The following is a 21,201-nucleotide window of genomic DNA, read 5'->3' as shown; positions in this document are numbered from 1 at the left end:
GTAAGAAAAGCATGGCAAGATTTACACTAGATAACTGGAACATTGCTGTAAGAAGAATTTGATTGCATCCAGTCTCTTCAGTCTTCAGAACACTAATTATGTCAGGTATTGATTATGGATGATTTGTACGGCCACTCCATCTCATCCCAAAGGCCCCAATGTGTTGGATGGTGCTCCATCAAACTGGAGAACACAGCTCCACTGTTCCACAGTTCAATACTGGGGGGGATAAAGCTCTCAAGCCAATTCTCAGCACTGTACTCTAGATGTTGGAACATTGCTGTGAGAAGAATTTGATTGCATCCAGTCCCTTGAGAACAATAATGAGATCAGACAATGATGCTCTGAGATCAGTTCAGCCAATTTAACTCATCCCACAGTAAGAAAAGCATGGAAAGATTTACACTAGATGTTTGGAACATTGCTGTGAGAAGAATTTGATTGCATCCAGTCTCAATAGAGCATCAGTAATACATTCAGTCTGTTCTGCTGCTTATACTCATCCCAAAAGCCTATGGAGATCCATCACTCCAGAATCACAGAATTTGGTTTGATTGCTTCAAGGTCAGCTACTGATGTTGGATGATTGGTTCAACCATTAGTAGTATTGGATGGAGGCCCATCAATGCAGAGAACCCAACGCTGGACTGAACTGGGCTTTTTACCCCTCTATCTAGGGCATAGGCATGGGGGGGCTTCATACTAGCTGTTTGAAACATTGCTGTGAGAAGAATTTGATTGCATCCAGTCTCTTTAAAACATCAATGAGGTCAGACATTGATTCTAAATGATCACTTTTGCCACTACAACTCTTCCCAAAGGCCCAAAAGTAATGGATGGGGAGCTATTTAGTCTCATGAGAGCATCAGTAAGGTCATTTATTGATTTTTGGACAATCAGTTGGAGGTTCTCCATCACCCCAGCGTACACACACAACACAACAGCACACAATACATTCGATTTTCACTGCAGATTAGAGTGCAGAGTGATCCAGGATCAGGATAAGCGCAGATAATCTGAAGCTGCAGCAGCAGCAGACTACCCCCTACATCAGTGTGCTCCCATTCTGCCCCACATTTCACTGTTTTCCTGCCCCACCGCACCTCTGTTCCTTTGTGAAAAAGAAGTATACCATATATTGAGTATACCAGTCGTATGTTATATGTAAACATAATAAAAGTGTACTTGAATTATATGCGCAATAATTCAAGTATATTTTTCTACCTATATGTACATTTTTACCTACTTAATCTGTAATTAAGTCTACTTTGAAAAAGTGTACTTTATTTGGCTGTGCTGATTTTATACTGGTGATGTATTTAGTAAAAGTATATTTGTATTTATACTTTGTATTATTTTATGAAACTGTGCTTTTTATGATAAAACTATTCTTTTACTAAATGAGTCTAAAGGAGTCGATATTTCTGCAATAAAACTCTATTTCGGTCAAATTTGCTACAAAACAATAATTTTGTGTTGACAAATTAAAACTGTGATAATGAACTTTTATGTGTTAAATTTATACCTAAAAAGTTTACTTTATTTCCTTTAGTTTCGGTAAAAGAACTTTAAAAAAAAAAACTTTTTGTTTTCCCCAGTTTTTATAAACCCCTCAAAATGAATGTGATGTTAAATCTATATATTTTAATCCCATTTTAATAGATTTTTAATATTCAGTCAGACAGCTCACACAAATATACTTAAATTATATAAAATAGTGGCGAAAATAACATAGGACAAGTGTACTCAATATGAAATTAGTGCACATTTATATAATTTTAATTACAAATAAGTAGTAATTAAGTACAAATTATTGGTTCCAAAATAACGTAACTTAAGTATACTTCTTTTTCACAAGGGTTAACCTCACAAACAGCTCGGTAAAGGGGGTAAAAGGGTAAAGGTATGAGAATTACAGAAGCTGCAGAAGTAAACCAGTGAAAAACACTAAATTCTCCTGTATTAGAAACACTTTTACTGCTGAATCTGAAGCTGTGTGTAGCAGCAGCAGTAGAGGATGTGGAGTTGGCAGCGTCGGTGGGAAGGGAAGAGGATGTAAACCTGCTGTGGACAAGAGGCTGATTGTTCCAGGCTGCATTGTTTTAGTAGATCTAACCGTCCTCCACTATAAATTCTAACTTAGAGAATTAATAAATGCTGTTGAATCTAGAAGAAAGAACTATTATATCTTATCATGAACATATTAGAAGATAAAATAGAATTAATTATATATATATTTTAGCTTGTTTTAGGTCATTTTATATAGATGAAATCTCTTTTTCTATAAGTACAATATTTCTAGAAATCAGAAATACGACACATTGATCGGATATTAAAATGTGCAAAATATCTAAAAAAAATGTAGATATTTTTCCTACAATAGTCATGATTAGAAATATTAGAGGTAATGACAGAATACAAGCAAACACTTCAAAATGTTGTAATTATTTTCTGTTGTAAAAAAAAGTTTATAAATTCTATATAAAGTGACAAACAATCCATAAACAATCTAAGTATAGTAATATAACTGAAATATTCTTACAGCAATCAGCAAATGTTATATATAATGACTAGATTTACTATTTTTACTATGTTAAAATTATTTTACAGTTACACTGCAAAAACATATTTATTATATATAATATCTGTGATTTTTGCTTGCTATAAAAGTCTTTGAAAACCTTTTTTTTAATTTGATTAAAGTAAGCGCATAGGTTTTACTTTACACTTATGCTTACTTTAACAAGATTTAAATCACTGATCAAAAATCAAATCAAAAGATAAAAAATCACTGATTTTGTCTTTTAAATTTGGACACAAGACTTTTTGTAAATTACAGGTGAGACTAAAATAAGCAAAATAATCTTACACAAGGATAGTAAGACTAAAATAAGAATAAGATAAAAGAAAATAAAATAATCATATGTCCTGTTTTTTCAATTTTGTTTTGTAGGCTAACAATGCACTCCATATATCTCCATATATCCAGGATTAAATTAAAATAAATGATACTGAACAGATATAATCTGTCTCTAGTAGATATAGAATAGGAAATGAGAACAGTGTGAATTTTTCTTTAGCTAAAAACAGTAAATAAGTAGTACCCTGATGTGATAATTAGGGGTGTGTGATATTGCATGATATTTCAGGGTATATTGGCGATTATTATTGTGTACGATATGATATGGCACACCCCTACTCACAAACCTATATTAAAGCACAGTCATGCAAAAAAAAAATATATATATATACATATATATAAATAAAAATACCGTGATACACCGTGAAACTGCCAGAATCTTGAAAAATACAGTGATATGCATTTTTGGCCATACCACCCAGCACTTGCTCCAACCAATACTCCTGAATGCAACCAAATCCTTACAGCAATCACCAGCAGGCCAACAAACTCTCTCTCTCTCTCTCTTTCTCTCCCTCTCTCTCTTTCTCTCTCAGGTCTGGAGGATGCAGTGTGTTCTCTGCAGATGTGAACAGTTCACACACTAACACACACACATACTCCAACACGTGTCCCGAGCACACACACACACTCACTCACAGCTGGGGGACGCCCACTGTCCCCTCTAATCATTTGGTGGCAGAACACCAGGAAAAAGTGAGGCCAAATCCGCCTACACACACACACACACTCTCTCACACAGACACACACACACACACCAACTCATAAGCTTTTACAAAAACCATCAAACACACCACATCCCACACACACCTCAACACACACCTCAACACACACACGCACACCTCAACACACACACACACACCTCAACACACACACACACAGTCATGGCCAACGTGTGTCCGTACGGCCGCTTCACCCATGCCATCGTCAGGGGTATCCCCGAGTCGTTTGGGCAGCGAGCGGACGGTGGCGAGAGTGTGTCGGTGGACGTGGCGAAGGCCCAGAGACAGTTTGGGGTCCTGACCGGGGCCCTGAGGCAGAAGGTGGGCCTGCAGCTCATCGAGATCCCCGCCGACCCCCAACTCCCCGAGAGCTGGAGGATCGAGGACATAGCCGTCATTCAGGGAGACACGGCGCTCATCACACGACCCTTCAAACAGCAGAGACGTGCAGAGGTATGATTACTGTACACAGTTCAGATTAACAAACACCTTTAAAATCAGACAAATATAACATGAGTAAATATAAAAATCATTTTTTTAATTATAATTTCATTTATTAAGGGAAAAAAATCTTTTAAAACCAGTCTTATAATTTGGTTTTGCTACTTTTGGCGGCAACAACTGCAATCGAGCTTTACTGATAACTGGCAACGAGTCTTTTTCGTCTCTGTGGAGGAATTTTGTTCCACTCTTCTTTACAGAATTGTTTTAATTCAGACACATTGAAGGATTTAACCCTCCTATTATGTTCATTTGTCAGGAACAGCAATGGTGTTCCAGGGTCAGTTTGACCCGGTGCATGTTTGTTTATCCAAAAGATGTTTAAAACAAAACAAAAAAATCCTAAAAAGCAGTGTAAATATTTAATTACTAACTCCATTACTGATTATTCTATCAATTAGGGGTGGGCGATATGGCCCTAAAATAATATCACGATATTTCATGGTATTATCGCGATAACGATACTCTTGACGATATGACGAAATACTGAATTTAAAAAAAATATTTTAAGAATACACTACTGCATCAAAATGAATATTAAATGTTCTTATTGCATATGATATGATATGGCACACCCTTAACTGAGATATAAAAAATACAAGAAATTTATCAGATTTGTAACAGAAGTCAATGATCCAGAATGTCATGGCACTAATAATGCGTTCTACATATCTCCATATATCCAGGATTAAAGTAAAAAATAAATGATATTGGACAGATATAATCTGTCTCTAGTAGAGATATAATGGGAAACGAGCAAAAAAGTTGTACCCTGATGTGATAATTAGGGGTGGGTGATATGGCACCATATTTCAGGGTATAATATCGTTCACGATATAAAATGTTTTTGCCGATATTATCGTGTACGATATGATATGGCACACCCCTACTATCAATATTTAGTGCAATGGTGTTTCTAACCTCTAGCAGGTAATGTTTCAATTAGGATAATTCCCTCGTTTTTTTACACAAAAAAAAATACATGTTCAAACATTGTTTTTAATGTTTCACTACTTTTGAAAGACCAACTTATCAAACAGAATAGTTTTACATAACATTAAAACCTAACATTGCAGTTTTGCTTTAGTTTAGTTTTTTGCAGAGGTGGAAATATGTTGCAAATATGTGAGATGAACCATTTTCATATTACATGTTGATTGCACTAATTAATGCAAGAAGAAGAAGTTTCATACTGCAAAAATACTTTTAACAATTTTTCCTAGATCTTTAAACTCTAAAACATGTCAAATTGACCCGGGACATAACAGGAGGGTTAAGATCAAACTTTGACTAGACCACTCCAAAACCTTCATTTAGTTTAGTTTTAAGTCATTCAGAGGTGAACTTTTTGTTTGTGTGCTTTGTGGTCATTGTCCTGCTGCAGAACCCAAGTACACCTGAGCTTGAGGTCACTAAGGAACAGATGGTGGATTTTCTCCTTCAGGATTTTCTGATAAACAGCAGAATTCCTGCTTCCATCTAATACAGCAAGTTATCCAGCAGCTCCAGACCATCACACACACACACACACACACACACACACACACTACCACCACCATGTTTTACTACATTCAGTATGATGCTCTTTTTCTGAAATTACAGTGTATGTGTTAGTTTTATGCCAGATGTAACGGGACACACACCTTCCAATAAGTTCCACTTTTGTCACGTCAATTCACAGAAAATTGACCTGGAGATCATCAAGACGTTTTTTGGTAAATACCATAGTATCCATGGTATCTTCTATGGAGACCATTTGCGACCAAGGTTATGATAGTTCTTAATTTTTCATTATAGTTTAATTTTATTTTGTTTTCAAAATAAAATAGGTTTAGAATGGGGTTTGCTAGTATTAGTTTTTATTCTTTTTTTGTATTACTGCATAATTTTAGTTTAGTTTTATTCATTCTAGTATTAGTTTTAGTTTTTTTGCATACCTTGGATTATTTGTGAGGTGCAGGATTCAAAAAGATTTAAAATTATTAAATTACTGCCAAACAACCAACTGTCCACACTAACTGGAACAGTCCACAATCTAGCAGCCTTAAGTGCAAAATATATGCAATACTGCTGCTTAAAAAGCCAGTAGTAAACGGTAAGTGACGGACCGCAAGGTGCCGCTCGTTGCGGCCTGCTGTAAAACTGCCCGAGTGGAAACGGCGATTATAAATAAATTAACAAACACGAAAACGAAGGTTATTTTAGTTTGTTTTAGTTAGTTTTATAAACTTTCAATTCAGTTCCAGTTAATTACCATTTTTATTTTCTATTAATTTCTTTTAATTACTTATTAATTTCTATTAGTTTCAGTTAACAAAAACGTTTTTTTCACTTTTAGTTTTCGATATTTCGTTTGTTTAACATTTCTTAACCTTGTTAAATCATAACCTTGTTTTTGACCAGTCTCTTTCTTATTTTTTAATCATTAACACAGACCTTAACTGAGACAAGTGAGATCCTGCAGTTCTTTAAATTTTGTTCTGGGTTCCTTTGTGACCTCCTGGATGAGTTGTCCATGCCCTTTTGATGTGATTTTTGGTAGGCCAGTAGTCGTGCAAGTCACCCAAAGCTGATGTACTAATATGTGTGCGCTGTATGTGTTTTCCAGGCAGACGCAGTGAGGCGTGTGATGAACGAGCTGAATCTGACGGTGGTGGAGATGGGTGTGGAGGAGGGAGGGTCTGGAGGGGCCACTCTGGAGGGCAGTGATGTTCTCTTCACTGGGAGGGAGTTCTTCGTGGGAATTTCCAAACACACCAACCACAGAGGAGCTGAAGTTCTGGCTGATACGTTCAGGGTAAGTGTAAACCAGAACTGTGAAGCTACGTGAAGTTTAGAGGTGTGTAGTGAGTGATGATCTCTGAAGCTACATGAAGTTTGGAGGTGTGTAGTGATTAACTCTGAAGCTACATGAAGTTTGGAGGTGTGTAGTGATGAACTCTATCTGAAGCTACATGAAGTTTGGAGGTGTGTAGTGATGATCTCTGAAGCTACATGAAGTTTGGAGGTGTGTAGTGATGATGATCTCTGAAGCTACATGAAGTTTGGAGGTGTGTAGTGGTGATCTAATCTGAAGCTACATGAAGTTTGGAGGTGTGTAGTGATGATCTAATCTGAAGCTACATGAAGTTTGGAGGTGTGTAGTGATGATGAACTCTGAAGCTACATGAAGTTTGGAGGTGTGTAGTGATGATGAACTCTGAAGCTACATGAAGTTTGGAGGTGTGTAGTGATGATGAACTCTGGAGCTACATGAAGTTTGGAGGTGTGTAGTGATGATGAATTCTGAAGCTACATGAAGTTTGGAGGTGTGTAGTGATGATGAACTCTGAAGCTACATGAAGTTTGGAGGTGTGTAGTGATGATGAACTCTGAAGCTACATGAAGTTTGGAGGTGTGTAGTGATGATGAACTCTGAAGCTACATGAAGTTTGGAGGTGTGTAGTGATGATCTAATCTGAAGCTACATGAAGTTTGGAGGTGTGTAGTGATCTAATCTGAAGCTACATGAAGTTTGGAGGTGTGTAGTGATGATGAACTCTGAAGCTACATGAAGTTTGGAGGTGTGTAGTGATGAACTCTGAAGATACATGAAGTTTAGAGGTGTGTAGTGATGATGATCTCTGAAGCTACATGAAGTTTGGAGGTGTGTAGTGATGATCTCTGAAGCTACATGAAGTTTGGAGGTGTGTAGTGATGATGAACTCTGAAGCTACATGAAGTTTGGAGGTGTGTAGTGATGATGAATTCTGAAGCTACATGAAGTTTGGAGGTGTGTAGTGATGATGAACTCTGAAGCTACATGAAGTTTGGAGGTGTGTAGTGATGATGAACTCTGAAGCTACATGAAGTTTGGAGGTGTGTAGTGATGAACTCTGAAATTACATGAAGTTTGGAGGTGTGTAGTGATGAACTAATCTGAAGCTACATGAAGTTTGGAGGGGTGTAGTGATGAACTAATCTGAAGCTACATGAAGTTTGGAGGGGTGTAGTGATGAACTCTGAAGCTACATGAAGTTTGGAGGTGTGTAGTGATGAACTCTGAAGCTACATGAAGTTTAGAGGTGTGTAGTGATGAACTCTGAAGCTACATGAAGTTTAGAGGTGTGTCGTGATGATGAACTCTGAAGCTACATGAAGTTTGGAGGGGTGTAGTGATGAACTAATCTGAAGCTACATGAAGTTTGGAGGGGTGTAGTGATGAACTCTGAAGCTACATGAAGTTTGGAGGTGTGTAGTGATGAACTCTGAAGCTACATGAAGTTTAGAGGTGTGTAGTGATGAACTCTGAAGCTACATGAAGTTTGGAGGTGTGTAGTGATGAACTCTGAAGCTACATGAAGTTTGGAGGTGTGTAGTGATGAACTCTGAAGCTACATGAAGTTTGGAGGTGTGTACTGATGAACTCTGAAGCTACATGAAGTTTAGAGGTGTGTAGTGATGAACTCTGAAGCTACATGAAGTTTGGAGGTGTGTAGTGAGTGATGATCTCTGAAGCTACATGAAGTTTGGAGGTGTGTAGTGAGTGATGATCTCTGAAGCTACATGAAGTTTGGAGGTGTGTAGTGATGATGAACTCTGAAGCTACATCAAGTTTGGAGGTGTGTAGTGATGAACTCTGAAATTATTTTACACTGACAGAGCACAGAGTCGCTGTCGTTCCCAGTCTCTTTCACTGTGTTATAATATCACTGACAGTTGGCTGTGGAATATTTAGTAGTGAGTAGTGAAATTTCACGACTGGACTTGTTGCACAGGTGCTGCATCCTTCAGTATAACGATACCACCGTGCTGGAGACCCATTCTTTCACTAATGTTTGTAGAAGCAGTCCAAGCATGCCTAGCTCCTGCTTTTATTATTATACACCTGTGGACACAGAAGTGATTGGACTGAACACCTAAGTTAAAGTGCATATTTTTGACAGTATAGTCAATATAGTGTATATATGCAGTATATTCTGGATTAGAACTAAGATATTGTCTAAAGAACATCAGTATGAAGAGCAGGTTTTAACTAAATAATACATGTTTAATGTTTTTCAACTGTTATATGCAATATATAAAATGCACTAATTTATGCTGCAAACCTTTGGGAGAAACCAAACACAATAATTTAGGTAGTTTAATACTCTCAGAGATGTCAGATGTACTTCTCCACAGTGTGCAGCCGCCAGTGTTAGACTGGGTTTGGGGAGTTGAATCAGTTCCTGCTTTGAATAAAGTGTTTCTGCAGCTGGAGCTTCAGTCTCTGTGGATTTGGATATTCAAATCTGTGAAGGTCTTCATGACTTCAGCATGTTCCAGTGTTTACACAGTCTCTGGATCTTCCATTCAGTGTCTCTGATTCTGTACATCTGTACTCAGTCAGCTGTTATACTGGATTTCATGTCAAATGTTTGAGAAAATAAGTTATTTTGATGATGATGATGATGACTTTTTTTTTAGTCAGTTACTCATCACATAATACAATCAACACCAAGTATCAGCACCACAAACACTATTATTATTAAAGGAGTAAGCTAATTTGAGTGAAGACTTCAAGCAAATCAAGCAAAAATCCCTTATTTTGTGGCTTAAATATGTTTTTTTTGGTGCTTATTTTGAGTCAAATCGTTTAAAATAAGTGATCGTTCTAAGTAAGATTAAATGAGATTGTTATTTCTAAAATAAGTAAAACAATCTTACACTTACACAAAGCTAAGTAAGGCAGAATTTCTTATTAGAGGAAAAAATAAATAAGAAGAAATAATAAGATACAAGTTAAGATGTATTGCCTTTAGATTAGATCATTTCACTTGCTAAAATGTATTTATTGTTACTTATATTATAGCATTAACATACATATTGTAATATACTACATTAACAAATAGTCTGTTTAAATATCTCAACTAAATCTCAATTACTTAGTAAGTGAAATTATCTCATTTTAAGGCAATAAATCTTATTTTTCTCTGATATGTATTTATGTCTTAATAAGCACAATGAATAAGAAATGATCTTAATCAGTCTTACTTAGAAATTCACCTTATTTTAAGTCATTTGACTCATAGTTATAATATTATACTACAATATTAATGAGATTATGGACAGTATATCGCAGCATTAGCATTATATTATGTAACATAAGCCAATATTCTGTTTAAATATAACTTAATTGTTATTTTATCATTACACTGCAAAAAATCCATTGGCAAAAACTAGACAAAATATTTGTAAATTGAGACCTAAATGCTTAAATTAAGCACAAAAAATCTGTCAATGGGAGGAGCAAATTTTTCTTAGTGAGATTTTTTTTTTAAAATAAGCACAAAATCACAAAATATCAAAATGAGTAAAATAAGCTTAAATCAAGCAAAAATCCTTTATTTTTTGGCTTACATTTGTACAGAAGAATCCGAATAACATGACTAGTAACGGTATTTACTTATTTTGGGTTTGGATTACTTAAAATAAGGTAAACATTTTAAGTGAGTCTGATAAAGATTATAGTCCTAAACAATCGTACACGTCGGATGCTTAGTAAGACAAAAATTATTATCAGATAAAAAAATAATAAGATTTATTGTCTTGAAATAAAAATTTCACTTGGTAAGATTAAAGTTTTTGCAGTGTATGCAAATCTTAGCAAGTGAAATTTTCTAAATTTAAGGCAATAAATCTTATTTTCTTCTCTGATAAGACTTTTTTGTGTTACTAAGCATTGTGTGTAAGTGTTAGATTATTTTGCTTATTTTAGGGATAATTATCTTAATCATTCTTACTTAGAATTTGTACCTTATTTTAAATAATTTTAACTCAAAATAAGCTCAATCAAGCAGCAATCAAGTTATTCTGATTCTTGTGTCCAAAAACAGTGATGTTTTTGCTTGATTTTTTTTCACTCATTTTAAGATTTTGCCATTGCTTTTACTAAGAAACTTTTGCTTACCCCATTGGTAGATTTTTTTTGCTTAATATACATATATTTGCATATATTTTCTCTAGTTTTTGCCAATGGATTTTGTTGCAGTGTGTAATTGAGTGAGATTTTCTTTTAATAATTTTCTCTCTTACAGGACTTTGCTGTGTCCACAGTACCTGTGTGCGGAGGCTGTCGTCTGAAGAACATCTGCTCTATGGGAGGTCCTGAGACCATCGTCTTCAGTAACAGCGAGGGAGCGAAGAAAACCCAGCGGGTGAGAAAAAGAGAGAGAAAGAGAGAGAGAGAGATCAGACTGTACTGATTAAAACTACCATATTTTACCGTATTCTTCGCACTGTAAGTTGCACTTAAAATCCTTTAATTTTCCCAAGGCTGGAGCAGCATTAGCATTAACTGCTAACCACACTAAGCGCTAGCTCTTTCGCTGTTCAGAGGTGAGTATTATCGGACTGTAGCCTGCTGCCAGCCCCGGCTTGCACTGCTGGAGCAGTGTTAGCATTAGCTGCTAACCGTGCTAAGCACTAGCTCTTTCGCCATTCTTGTTTTACCATGTCAAAAGAAGCTACGTAGGGCGAACGGCTAGCTTATAGTGCCCTGGCGCACCAGAAAACTCAGAGTTCCTCAGTGTAGCACTTTCGGTTAGTTGCGACTAGTGTTAGTCGCTAATGCTAATGCTGCTGAACCCAGCCTTAGTGTAAATCTGTAAATCTAAGCTTAATATAAATAAAAGGAGGCGCTTTACTCAAAATAAATAAACAGTTTTCAGGAGAGAAATCTGTGTTAATTTTTGAGAATTACAGTTTTGTTTACTTATCTTACCTTTACATTAGTTACCCAACCACCACCACCCAGTGGCGAGATCTGCTGAATTAGAAGTAAAACATGGTGACACCCCTGCTCCTTGCTAGTGTTGTATAATGCGCCTTATGTATGAAATAGACCGGAAAATAGACATTAATTGATAGTGCTCCTTATAATTTGGTGCGCCTTATGTTACTTTGAGTAAATAATTACTCAAATTTGTCTTTTTCATATGATTTTTCAATACTACAAAATCCGTTTGTAACTATAGATTACAAATTTAGATTTAGTTCAATTGAGCAGGTGTGAAAACACTAATCGCACTCTGGTGCGGATCAAAAGAACCAATCCCAAGCGAACTCTGGGGGTAATCCGGTCTCGATCTGACCCAGCTATTAAATATAGTCTATTTATTCAAGCTAAACTGGTGATAAGGTGCAGTTTAATCCGATATATTAGCCAGATAATGCTAATTACCACAGCTATTAACAAACGCCGTGTCCATGCACACACTCTAAAAAACAGAGGGACGATATGCTACTTTTTTGTACTTAAAGGTACACTCTTCATAATTGTACCCTCAAAGGTACAATATTGATCTTTACAGGGTCAGATTTGTTCCCTCTGAAGTACAAAGTCATTCCAAACAGCAATAAGTACAAATTTGTACCATTTAACCTGCAGCCAAAAGGTACATTCAGTATTCTGTATCACTGTACTAATAAACAATATATACTTTAATTGCACATTTTTTATTTAAAAGCCAGACAATTTTCGATCATCAAGTTTTTGAGCCATATTCAGTTGATGATAATGTTTATAATCTTTATAATCTTACAAAAAAGGACTTTCATTAAAATGTACTTTTTTGTACCTCAATATAAGGTACAGCCCCAGCGACAAGCTTTGTACCCTTTTAAGTACAAATCTGTACTTACTTTTCTAAGTGTGCAGTGTTCAGTGTTAAAGCACAGATATTCGCTCTGGAACACAGAATCTTCTCCCTATATTTACTTATTGTATGTTTATATTTACTCCCATGCCAGACAGCTCTGACCAATCAGAGGAAACAATGTGCTCGCTTGGTTTATTGGTGCGCATTTTGGTGCGTTTAGTTTTATGCCTGTGTGAAAACAAACCAAACGAATTCATCAACTGATTCAGACCAGAGAAACCAACTACAGGTTTGAAAACGCCCTTAAGATCCCTGTATAGATAATTATATCACACTGACTACAACACAACACAACACAACACAGCACATTACTGTAGATCTTACAGTGTACTGAACCCTTTCTCCCAGCTGCAGCATCTCCGGTCCACCTCCCCTCCTTAATGTGTGTTATGGGAGTTTCTCTGGTAGACGCCCATTAGTGAGGAAACCTCATCCTCACACTGAATGGCCCTGAAATGCTGGGTTCAGTCATAACCTCATTAACTACAGGAGCTAACAGACCGAAAGGAAACCTTCAGACCTGCCTTCAGACCCGACCTTCTCAACCGGAGATGGTCTGGAGGGAAAAAAAAACTGTCTGAAGAAAGTACTCTATCCTCTGATAACTGTCCTGTTTCCCCTGTGTTGCTGTAGATGATGGAGCAGTTGACAGATCATCACTACGACGTGTTATCTGTGTCTGAAGACGTGGCCTCCAACTGTGTGTACGTCCGCGGCCCGGCTAAAGTGGACTATCTGCTCCACCCGACAGCCGACGAGTGTCCAAACAGCATCACCGTAAGTTACATTTACTGCACTGTGTCCACCCTAATGTTGGTGTTCCTAATAAAGTGGCCAAAAGTGGAAGCACAAGGTAGCAGAAGTAGGTGTTTCTAATAAAGTGGCCAGTGAGTGGAAGCACAAGCTAGTAGAATGTGTTTCTAATAAAGTGGCCAGTGAGTGGAAGCACAAGCTAGTAGAATGTGTTTCTAATAAAGTGGCCGTAGTGAGTGGAAGCACAAGGTAGTAGTAGTAGTAGTAGTAGTAGGTGTTTCTAATAAAGTGGCCTCAGTGAATGTAAGCACAAGTTAGTAGTAGGTGTTTCTAATAAAATGGCCACATTGAGTGAAAGCACAAGGTGTGGTATTAGTAGGTAGGTGTTTCTAATAAAGTGGCCATTGAGTTAAACTACACTGAAGTAGGTGTTTTACCTTTATTTTAATACATTGAGGGTAACTCCCAGTTTCAACGCAGCCACGTATTTACAACTTAAAAAAATAAATTAAAATAACAATTAAAATGAAATATTTAAACAGATTAAGCTAAAGTAAGGAACTTCATAAACAAAACAATAAAAATGAAAAGGTAAAATCATTAGAAAAACAAGCAAACAATATAAGATTGAATTAAGATGAAATATAATAATTCAGAATAAAATGTAAAGCAATAAATTAAATAGATAAATAATTAGAATAATAAAATATATAAAATAAATAATAATAATAATAATAAAAAAAAAAATAAATAAAAGGGGAAAAGGCCAAAAGTAAAACAATCAATAAAAGAACGAAATTAATGAAACAAATAAAAGACTAAAATGTAATACAGAAAATTACATAAATAAAAGACAAAATAAAAGGTAAAAGAAAAACTTAACTAAAACAGTTACTGGCTATCCAAAGGTGGTTAGAAACTAAAACTTTCAAATGATTTTGTGACACCAGTGAGCGGAGTTTTAGAGTTTCCTGTTTATAATAAAGGAGCCAGTGAATGCAAGTACAAGATGTGCATAAGAAATTGAGTAGCATCTTCTTCCTAATCCATAGGGTTTAATATGAGTTTGGCGTACACTTTAAAGCTATGACAGCTTTAACTATCCTGGGAAGGATTTACACAAGGTTTAGTAGTGTGTTTATGGGGCTGAGCCCAATTCCCGAATAACAACCCTGTACAATTATCCCCCCTCTGCCAAACTTTATACTTGGCACAATGAGGTGAGGTGTGTGAATACTTTCGGCAATATAGTGTAGTTAAAGTAGGGGTTTCTGAAAAAGTGGCCAGAAAGTTAAAGTACATGATGGTTCATAGTAGGTGTTTGTAATAAAATGGCCAGTGAGTGAAAGTAAACTGTAGTAGGTTTGTACTAAAGGGGCCAGTGTGTTATGGCTTCAACTATTCGGGGAAGGCTTTCCACAAGGTTTAGTAGTGTGTTTATGGGGCTGAGCTGTATAACAACCCTTCACCATTATCCCCCCTCTGCCAAACTTTATACTTCGCACAATGGAGTGACGTGAGTGAATACTTTTGGCAATATAGTCTAGTTACATTTGTTTTTTTACTGATATAGTGGCCAGGAAAGATGAAGTACAAGATGGTTGATAGTAAGTGTTTCTAATAAAGTGGCCAGTGAGTGTGAATATATCACTACAGTACTGGAACTCTGTGTGTATACATAGTTTGAAAGCCCCAGCGTTAGTTTTTGGATTATCCCTCTAAATATGGGCCTCGTGGTTCTGGGGCTGAGTCTCTCTCGGGCTGATTGGTGGTGTTGATGTTAAAACAATGTAAACTCTTCTCGGTTTACATTCATACGACAAAAGAAGGATCCAGAGTAAATCCTGAGCGTAACACACCCAGAGCACTCTGGGCTGTGCTTCAAATCTCACTCTTAACCCCATCCCTTGGCCTCTTACACCACGTCTCGGGAACACGTTTTCCAAGAACAGTACAGCTGTAACTCTCTGTTGCCCTCTACTGGAGTGAGTGATGGAGCTCCATTTAATACTTTTGGTCCTTTTAAGGCTCAGAGTTCAGACTGCTGTTTCTCTCATCTGTTAGGAAGACTGTCTGGACACTCCAATGATTTAACAGCAGAACTGTAAGCAGAACCAGCACCTTTTTTATTTTAGCGCGTGTATTTTAAGAACGTGTATTATTACTTGATTATACTTTGCTAGTAGAGAGGGCCTATTTCTATTAATTTATTAGTATGTGCAAATTTAAAGCAAATTGACTAATGATTATTTTTTTCGCTTAGTTGAATAGTCAACGATTATTTCTGCCATGTCCTCCACCTCTAAAAATGATTGAAACAGCTGAACATGAGATTTACAAGGCATTTAAATGTCTAGATGTTGTTTAAACATGGAAAGTACTGATATTTAGTGAGTAAATATTTAATGTCATTTTCAGGCAGGACATGTTATGTGTAAACTGTGTGAGTGAGACATTTACCCATCTCCTATTGTGCTTTTGTCCCCAGCACTTTGTGTAATGCGGTACTACTACAAATTAACGATTCGTCAACGGTGACATTTATAATCGAAAAATTTAAATAATCGACACTGACGATTATATCGACTAATCGTTGCCTTTCCCAATTTTATTTTTGAGAACATAGACTTGATTTTGTATCTGAATGGTATTAAAAAGCCTTTAAAAGTCTTGAGTTTAATTTCCCCATAACTGCTGAACCCCTTAAACAAATAACCCTGTCCCATTATCCCCCCCTCCACCAAACTTTACATTTAGTAGTGGAGTGAATACTTTTGGCAGTATAGTGAAGTTACAGTAGGTGTTTCTGATAAAGTGGCCAAGAAATGGAAATACAAGGTTGTAGGTGTTTTTTTTTTGTAAGGAGTTTTAAGTTGTAGGAGTTTAATTTCTGATCTTAGTTTGCCACGTTCTGAGCAACGCTAAAGACGAATTCAAAATAGGGTATCGATCTGATTAGCAAAATTCAGACTTTATGTGGTTTCTGAAGGTCCACACTCTCTAAAATCAATCTGGATACAATCTAGATATTCCAAAAATCAGATTTGGGCTTGCAGTCTGAACATAGCCTATGATGAGTCTGACTGGTTGAACTATTAATCAGTACCTGATCTCACTGATGATGTTCTGAGAGATTGAATGCAATCAAATCATCATAGCAATGTTCCAATGTAAAAAATGTTTCCATTGTTGGCTAGAAGGCAATAAAGTCCCCTATTATTCAACTGTAGTCAAAACTATACATCTAACATCAACATTTGACCTCACTGATGCTCCTGTAAGCCTGAATGCAATCACATCTTCATAGCAATGTTCTAGCCTGTAGTGCCCAATGCTCAGAAGTGGCCCTAAAGAGTAAAAAGCTCTCTAATATTGAGCTCTGGAGCTGTGGAACTGTGTTCTATCGAATTGTGAGGCTCTAATCATCTAACATCAGTCAGTATCTGACCTCAATGATATTCACTGATTTATGAGCCTGGATGCAATCAAATCCTTACAGTTAAAGTGAATGGGACAGCAGTGATCTATTTTAAGTGTTTATTTATTTTGTTGTTGATGATTATGAAGCTTACAGCCAATGAAAACCCAAAAATCAGTGTGTCAGAAAATTAGAATATTATATAAGACCAATTGGTACTGTTGGCAGTGTGCCAAGTCCTGCTGGAAAATGAAATCCTCATCTCTATAAAAGTTGTCAGCAGCAGAGGGAAGCATGAAGGGCTGTAAGATTTTGTGGGAAAACAAAACTGCACTGACTTTAGACTTGATAATAAAACACAGTGGATCAACACCAGCAGATGATCAGCATGTCTCTCCAAACCATCACTGATCATCAGTAAATTTTACATTTCATTTGGAAATCAAGGGAGCAGAATCTGGAGGAAGAGTGGAGAGACACACTGTCCAAACTGCTTGAGACGTGGCAAAAGTCATGGGACACCATACTAGTAATTAACTCCGTTTTTTTCTGGATTTCTATAGTTTTCTGACACTGTTATTTTAAAACATGGATAAAAGTGGAAAAAAAATAAGACTTGTGGACATTTTTAGCTAATTGTAAGAATCTAAGACTGTGAGATCTCTGCATTTCTACCTGTGTAAGCATTATACCCGCCCTAATCCCTGCCAGTGTAGCCACGGGTTGGGTAATGAACGTGGTTGTTATCAATCTCACTAATGAACTCCAATCAATTAATTATTCATGTCATTTCCACGTTTCTGCCACACGGTGGTTCTTTCTAAGCATTAATTAGAGGAGGGTACAGATTCAAAGAGCTGCTAATTACCAAACTGAGTAACTACCTAAATTAAATGTATTGCACAGAGCAAAAGTCAAATTTCACCATCAGAAGGAAAGATATGATGGCATTAATGGTGTTAACTGGATCATTTAGAAGGAAGTGTAGTTTAATTTTGTTCAAAGCAGCAATAAAATCCCCACAATTCCTACTACTCTTTATTTGTCATCATATTAAAACCAAGGTAGGGGATTAGCCAATGGGAAGCTGTCACAATATGAGCAGCACAGGACAATAGTCATTCTATTGTGCTTGGTTTGCCCATATTAGGAAAAACCCAATCAATTCTTCCATTTAAAAATCAAGGTCAGCTAGGCCATCAGCAACCGGAGTCTGAGAGAGTAAATGTAAAGGCTATGCTCTCTCTGCTTTCTTATCACTTCTATTGTGATATTGAGGAGTCTGTTGGCTGATTTATCAGAGCTAGGGTCCTGCGCTCTCCTTCAAGCGCATTGACGCTGACTAGTGACACTGCATTGGTGTCAGTTGAAAAAGAGGTGGAGTCTGCCTTTACATGTATCACATGATGTTGAGGTCGCAAAGTAGATTGCTACAGACGATTCATGCTTCTCCGTCTGGCAATTTGATGGACGATTCTGGGTTTTGAGCAGGGGTGTCCAAACTTTTTTTGTTGGGGGCTAGAAGGAGTAATATATTTGAAGTCACGGGCCACAGACTCTGTAATAAAACAAATAATGAAATATACCACTTTAAAAAATACATTTTTCCTGATTATTTCATTTACACACCATTTTACTTGACTTACTATCTTTATCTTTGACAGTGTTGTGTAAACTAAGATTTTTCAAATTGATGTTTAATTTCATGTTGTCTCTTAATATTAAACTCCTTAACTACGGCAACTTTTAGATTCTTTACCCCGTTTTTCTGCACTAGAAATGCGCACTCTCTCTGCTTTTAGACTCTTTTGCCCGGTTTTTCTGCGCTAGAAATGCGCACTCTCTCTGACTCTTTGGCCCGTTTCTGACACCTAGCGTTCAAACTTTGAATCTCACATTATAAAAACCTGCTTAACAGTGGGCCAACTTTCATTCTATTTCTAAAATACCTCGCGGGCCACTCCAAAATAGGAAACGGGCTGCAAATGGCCCGGGGGGCGTAGTTTGGACACCCCTGGTTTTGAGAGTTGCCAGGAGAATGGCATTGTGCCAAGTGTAAAGTTTGGTAGAGGGGGGGATAATGATTATGGATTGTTTTCAGGAGTTAGAATTGTCCCCTTCGTTCCAGTGAAAGCAACTCTCAATACTTCAGCAACCAAGACATTTTGGACAATTTCACGCAAATAACTTTGTGAGAATAATTTGGGGATGAGCCCTTTCTGTTTCAACATGACTGAGCACCAGGCAGGAGTAAACACGAGGTAACCGAACGGCCTCCATCCACATGGTTGGGCACGTGCTTGTAAACGTGAGCACGTGTGGAAAGCTGGGCAACCCAGTCCAGCACAGTTTATCAGTGCAGATATTTCCAGTTACAGCTGAATTTATGCTTTTAATTCCAGAAAAACGCTCTTAATTACCTTTTAAAAAGCTATTTAAATGCCAGATTAAAGGGTTGATTACTGTTGTTTTACTGTTTTCTCGGGTTTTGAGTGCTCGGCGCTGACTCGTCCGGACGCGAGACAGCGTGTGGGTGGGGGCGGGGCAGTACTAATAAGTGAGTTTGTTGATCTGAACCTGACAGAAAACCCTTGGGATGATTTAGAGTGGAAACAGTGAACCAGGCCTACTTGTTCAACATCATTGTCTGACCTCACAAATGTACTTCTGGAAGAATGGTCAAGAATTCCCATAAACTTACTACTAAACCTTGTGGAAAGCCTTCCCAGAAGAGTTGAAGCTGTTATAGCTGCAGATATATATTAAACCTTATGGATTATGTTAGGTTCATTCAAGTTCTAATGCATTTAAAGGCAAGCGTAAGTGTATAAACACTTATTTTTTAGACTTTGTCGAGGTACTGGTGTTCTTTTTCTAAAGAGGCCAGTTTTAGCCATCTTTTACCACTGACCATCAGCAAAACCAGAGATTAGGTCCCAAATATTATGTAACTGACTAAATCCCTAGAGTATTTATATTGTTTCTTTCAAATAAAGTGATGAATTAAAATACTTAACAATATCTCTGCCTCTCTTTCCTCCAGGCCTTCCAGAAGCTCCCAGACTACACCCTTCTCCCCACAGCCTGCAGTGAGGCCTCCAAACTGGGAGGGGCGCTGTCCTCCTTCTGCCTGCTCATCAACAGGAAGCCCAACTATTCTTAAACCCTTTTTTAAAAATCTTTAGAAATGTCTAAAAGCAATAAATAAACAATTACATTACAATACATCGCATCTTCTCACTCATGGATTTTTTTTTTTTTTTTGATGTACACTATATGCCCAAATAATGTTTGTGGACACTCCTTATTATAAATGCATTCCGATTTTTTTATGTTGCACCCATTGCTGACATAAAAGTGCAAACGCACACACTGTTCTGTCGAGTTATGCTACCTATCGGTGCTTCCTAAAGGCACTGAGCATGCGCTGACCTACACCTTTTTTTCTCTATATTTTTAATGTAATAAATCTGTAATAAATGTAATAAATCCCAGGTTTTGCATTTAAACAACCTGGGCTCACTGTCTTTGCATGTAAATGTAAATGAAAATTAGTAATATTAATAATACATACAATAATTATTAGAATATTTAAAAAATACTACCTACATCTACTTGGACTTCTACTGGGTATATGCACTAATATAGTGTCTCTTTTTTGTATTTTTACAGTTAAATATACGCTAGGGTAGCATGGTTTGACAAGGTAGCACTCGACAGAACACACACACACAGGTTATTGCCAATAGAATAGGACTCCATATCTAAACGGCACCATGTCTAAATGCCCAAACTACATTTGGAGGGAGTAATTTGGGGATGAGTTGATAAGAATTTAGAGAAATTTAGAAAGTCTTTAGTGAACAGTAGAGACAGTTACTCCAACAAAAGCAGAATAAACTTCAGAAGGAACAATAATTAAACAGATCTCCCCAGTACTTTTATCCATATAGTGTACTTAGCAATAGCATTAGTCTTTTTTCAGTCAATGTAAAGTGAATGGAAAGCTTAGCTTGGTCGACTAGAAGCCCTTCTAGGCAGTTAGATTAGCATAGCTCATCCACCAAGCTAACAAACCAGTACCACCAGTACTAATCTTCGAATTTACCATCAAATTACAATATTAACCAATATTATTATTGGTTGGCAGAAATTCTTTTTGGACTGCTATCTTAGCATAGCTGATTAGTGCCAGTTCCACCAGCATTT

The 21,201-nt window shown here is 36.8% G+C and overlaps 1 protein-coding gene across 2 annotated transcripts; it reads left to right on the top strand.

Moving 5' to 3' along the window:
• Positions 1 to 3,639: 3,639 nt before the first annotated feature.
• Positions 3,640 to 20,219, top strand: ddah2 (dimethylarginine dimethylaminohydrolase 2). Of its 2 annotated transcripts, none has more exons than XM_049475274.1 (6): positions 3,640 to 3,742; positions 3,783 to 4,095; positions 6,752 to 6,940; positions 11,199 to 11,318; positions 13,455 to 13,598; positions 20,036 to 20,219. In XM_049475274.1, exons 2-6 carry the CDS (start codon positions 3,805 to 3,807, stop codon positions 20,153 to 20,155), a joined length of 864 nt encoding a protein of 287 aa, XP_049331231.1. In that variant the 5' UTR covers positions 3,640 to 3,742; positions 3,783 to 3,804; the 3' UTR covers positions 20,156 to 20,219. The 2 variants fall into 2 exon arrangements, with proteins under 2 accessions (XP_049331231.1, XP_049331232.1); XM_049475275.1 differs by having other exon boundaries at positions 3,670 to 3,762; positions 3,801 to 4,095.
• Positions 20,220 to 21,201: the final 982 nt, after the last annotated feature.

Source organism: Astyanax mexicanus, chromosome 2 (genome assembly GCF_023375975.1).
Source record: "Astyanax mexicanus isolate ESR-SI-001 chromosome 2, AstMex3_surface, whole genome shotgun sequence".
In the NCBI taxonomy this organism is placed as follows: domain Eukaryota; kingdom Metazoa; phylum Chordata; class Actinopteri; order Characiformes; family Acestrorhamphidae; genus Astyanax; species Astyanax mexicanus.
The sequence above is the reverse complement of the archived record's forward strand: the minus strand, read 5'-3'. Positions and strand labels throughout refer to the sequence as shown.